The 4,269-nt window shown below is 35.7% G+C and overlaps 1 protein-coding gene across 1 annotated transcript in view; it reads right to left on the minus strand.

The window, feature by feature from the left end:
- Positions 1-3,784: 3,784 nt before the first annotated feature.
- LOC108686232 overlaps positions 3,785-4,269 on the minus strand; it is a 6,010-nt gene continuing 5,525 nt past the window's right edge. The window contains 1 exon segment of the mRNA XM_018191414.1: positions 3,785-3,939. Within this exon segment, the coding sequence (XP_018046903.1) occupies positions 3,785-3,939 (155 nt within the window).

The following is a 4,269-nucleotide window of genomic DNA, read 5'->3' on the forward strand; positions in this document are numbered from 1 at the left end:
AGATCACTCGGAGCGGTCACCACCACGTGACTAACGCATGGTACTACGGACGACGAATCGCACAGCATCGCAATGATTTCGATATCATTAGCAACGTCGACCGATTGTGAGTGAGGCCGCCGGTCGGCGCGAACGGGGACCACCTGTTAGGCGCTAACGGTATATCATGGCGAGAAAATTTCGTCGATGATAAGACAACATTCGAGTGGAAACGGATGACCAATTTGTCCTATCCACGCGATGATTACACAAGACATCTATCTCCTCGGAATTCTCGGGAGCAAGGATTACCATAGATCTTTTGTTCACAAAAATGATGCGCTTGCACATATATTTGTAACGTCACCGATAGATAATTACCTCTTGAGAATAAAAAAAAATTGGACTCCACTTGAAAAACGATCTTCAGATTTATTCGTTATCACATACGATATTTTCTTCGCACTGCAGACATTTATAGTTTCAGTCGTTCTTTGGCAGAAAAATACATCTATTTGTTACAACTCTAGTTTACCAAACTTCATTAACATTTAAAATAATAATACGTTCTCACTACAACGAATGCGAACGTTTTGAACATTTTAACCATTTTAACGAAAGATATAGTAATATTTTTTCAATTGATTGTGATACTTTCTAAAACTTTTATAGACTAAATTGTCTTTCTAAAGAGTCTAAAGAGAAATCTTATTCTTGAAGATTGAAAATTCAGCCACTCTTTTTCAAGACTACCTCAATTTTTATTCTTTAAAGTGAGATTTTTTAAAGAATTCAGAGACTTCAAAGAATTTAGAGAGCAAGAATACATTTTTATCATTTATCTATCGAATCTAGTTTTGAAGCAAGATTATCAATGCAGGTTTTTTAAAAAAAAAATTGGGAAACTTCTTTTCGGATTGAAAAGAAGCCACATCTCTTTTATCTAATATATTGATCAGATATGTCGCGTAGAAAGTCGATCCCTCGATTGCACATCACGATCGCGATGATCCTGTGAAAGAAGAACGGTGACTTGATTTTCTCGGTTACCTTTGGCACGCCAGATACCTCGGTATCGTCAGATAACGCATCGCATCGCGTCACCGAAATGTGTGATCCATCTCTTACGACGGAGAGACGCAAAAGAGAGACGGTACGAGAGGAAAGGGATAGAAAGAGAGGCGAGGTAGCCGTAAGCATATTGATCAGGAGACAGTAGTTGGCCGCATGCCACGTGGTGATGCTACGAGAGGCGCCGGCCTCTCCACCTATTATGAGCCAAGGCTCCTATCTTCGCATTTCTTCTTTTCCCCGCGGGTTTCATCCCCGACGCCACCCACCGTTGTCTTCTCCCTTCCGCCCCCTTTGGGTGCCTCTTCTCCTCTCTGTTCTCCCCCTCTCTCCCTGTTCTTTCCATGATCCGATAGAGAGCCCTTTTAATCCGCGTTATTTTACCTCTCCCCGTTCTCTCCGCTGCGTGTACTTTATCTTCTTGTCTTCTCAGGACTTGTCTTTATTCCGAACGCGGCATCTAGAATGCGTACTTTCGCCATGTACATGTGCTTGTGTAAATACACATACGTATTCGCTCATATACATACGCGAAAGGTGAATGCGTGTGGCCCTTTCTGGCGCTTATGCGAACGCCGCCATGCATGCGGGGCCCACCCTCAGTATCTTTTTCTCTTTCTCTTTCTTTCAACGTATCTCTCTTCGCCTCCGAAACCTTGCGACTTCTCGACTCCCAATCGAGAGCGTTAAAATTGAGACGTCAGCCTAACAAGCTCACTTGCGTCGTTCGAGCACGGAGAACGTCTCCATTCGGTCTCCTCTCCCTCTCACGTAAGCGAGCGATCTCTCAGCGGCAACTTTAAGAAAGCAAGGAAAAAGAAACAAAAATCGAATGAAGAAAAAAAGAAAAGATCAAAGGGGGTCCTGTTAAACGGCCGGCTCAGCACAGAGAGAAAGGAGACTGTCTTCTTGGGTGGCCACCGGTTCCTCTCGGTCAACCCCTTATCCCCTTATAGTGCGACCACGTTCTATAGTATCGTCGGTCTTTTGATCTCGCGAGATTATGCCGTTCTATCAACGCAGGGTCGATAAGAAGGGATATACTTGCAAGATACCGACGCCAAGTAAATCGAATGGTTTATCTCACGCAGGTTTCTTCAGAACGCTGATAACGTGTAGGTTCCATCGATAACACGACGAACCACTATCGAGCGATGTACGTGCAGAGTTCCTCTTTGTATAATGACTCGTTCCCTTCGCGTATTGCCATTAGAGTAAACTTTATTATGTATAAGGGATGGAAAGCTGAACAATTGAATACTTGCAAGTTACAATATAATACAAGTGTATTATATTATTTAATTTAATTCGGAAAATTAAATTAAATAATATACACATGTGCTAAGTGAATTTGTATATGCATTTTTAACTTTTAAAGATATTTTTAGAAAAAGTAAAAAAGTCATATTATATATGTCAAATGTACAACGACATGTCTAAAAGATGCTTTAAAATATATACATAGAGATATATAGATATATGAATACAATCCCAGTTGACACAATGAAGAGTAATATCCCATACAGCACAGAATTTACAACAATATCGCTGTAAAATCTTTGCAATATATTGCAATGTTTTTTTTATGCAACTTTGTGCTGTAGGGAATATATAATATCAAATGTTATAATCTTAACAATATATAATAAATGTAATGTAACATTAGTATTCAGTAACAATTACGTTGTTAAGAGCAAAATATTATAATATAGTATAATAAAATTATAATATATATTAATTTATTTTTGGTGTTGACTGGGCTACAATAATGCAGCTTACAAAAATTATAATAATCTTTTTTCGTATAAAAATGTATTTAAAAATTATGGCTTATGAAAATTTAACCGAGAAATATTTTAAGTCATTTCCAGAATTCACACGAAAGTAAGTTCAAAATGCCAGACATAATATATTACTTAAATTTTTATTTTAACTTATTTTGACACTTATTTATTTCCACAATTCATACATATAGTATACTTATATATTTAGCAATAATTAAAATCAGAAATTACAATGATGTAAGATAGGGTCGTATTGCGAAAACAAAAGCAATTTCTCGATGAATATATTTTCACTAATATCGTAAAAAGTATAACTTCTTAATTTTACAATTCCGATATGTATGATATTCTGATATCATTATCAATTAATTTTATCAACACAAGCTCCAAGTCAAAAAATGGTTCTTTTTTTCGCTGCAATCCAACGTCATCTAAATATACAGCGCATATTTATGAAAAGTAAAAGACAGAGAAGTTTAATTTTATTCCTTAATATTGCAATTATTCCCTTCAATCGCACAAGATTTATTACAAAAACGAAACGACAAAGCATTGCAAGATTATTGTCAGCGTAATAAGAAAAAAGTTTGATTGACAGAAAATTTAATTCTTTCGATACTAAAACAAGTGAGAGATGCTCGGAAATTTATAGAATTTTTTATAATGTAACTATTTATTTTACATTTCTTTCGTACTAATAGTTTCTGAACAACTCCAAAAGTAGTAGTATCGAAAAAATTAATGGATTGAAATAAAAATCGGCTAATATTGTCGAAAATCGTATAATATGAGTCACATGCGGACGTTAAATTACACTTCGAGACTTAACGCTATAATACTAATTAATAATGGAAGACTGATTTCTCGCTGACTAGAAATTTTCCGTCGATAGGATATCAGCTCGCATCGGCGCGTGAGCGCTTATTAATCGTGGAAAGAGAGAAAAGAGTTCAGTTCGGCAAGTAGTATTCTCGTGGTATGTACTCCGTTTTCGGACTACTTGACTCGATACCGAGTAACTCTCCCATGAAGGCGATGTATGTGATTGCCAGACGCAGCGTTTCAATTCTCGAAAGCCGTTTCTCGTAGGCAAATGTTGGTACCTAAATGTGAAAAATAATTAAAGATTTAAAAATGAGAAGTTTCTGAAGGTAATCAAGAGAAATTTTCGAGTTTTGTATAATTTCTTAATTTTTTGACTTTTAAGAAAGGCGAATCGTCTTAAAAATGATCTTTTTAGAATAATTTTCCCATTAAGATTTTAATAATTTTTGTGAATTTTTCTAATTGATTTTTAAGTTATAAGCTTATTTTGTTTTAAGCAAATGTATAATACATATAATTTTCTTTCTTTTTCTCTCTCTCTTTCTCTCTCTCTCTCTTTCTCTCCGTGCTTAAAGATATATAATTTTATATTTATATTTATATTAAATAT

This window comes from Atta colombica, unplaced genomic scaffold, assembly GCF_001594045.1.
Source record: "Atta colombica isolate Treedump-2 unplaced genomic scaffold, Acol1.0 scaffold166, whole genome shotgun sequence".
In the NCBI taxonomy this organism is placed as follows: Eukaryota; Metazoa; Arthropoda; class Insecta; order Hymenoptera; family Formicidae; genus Atta; species Atta colombica.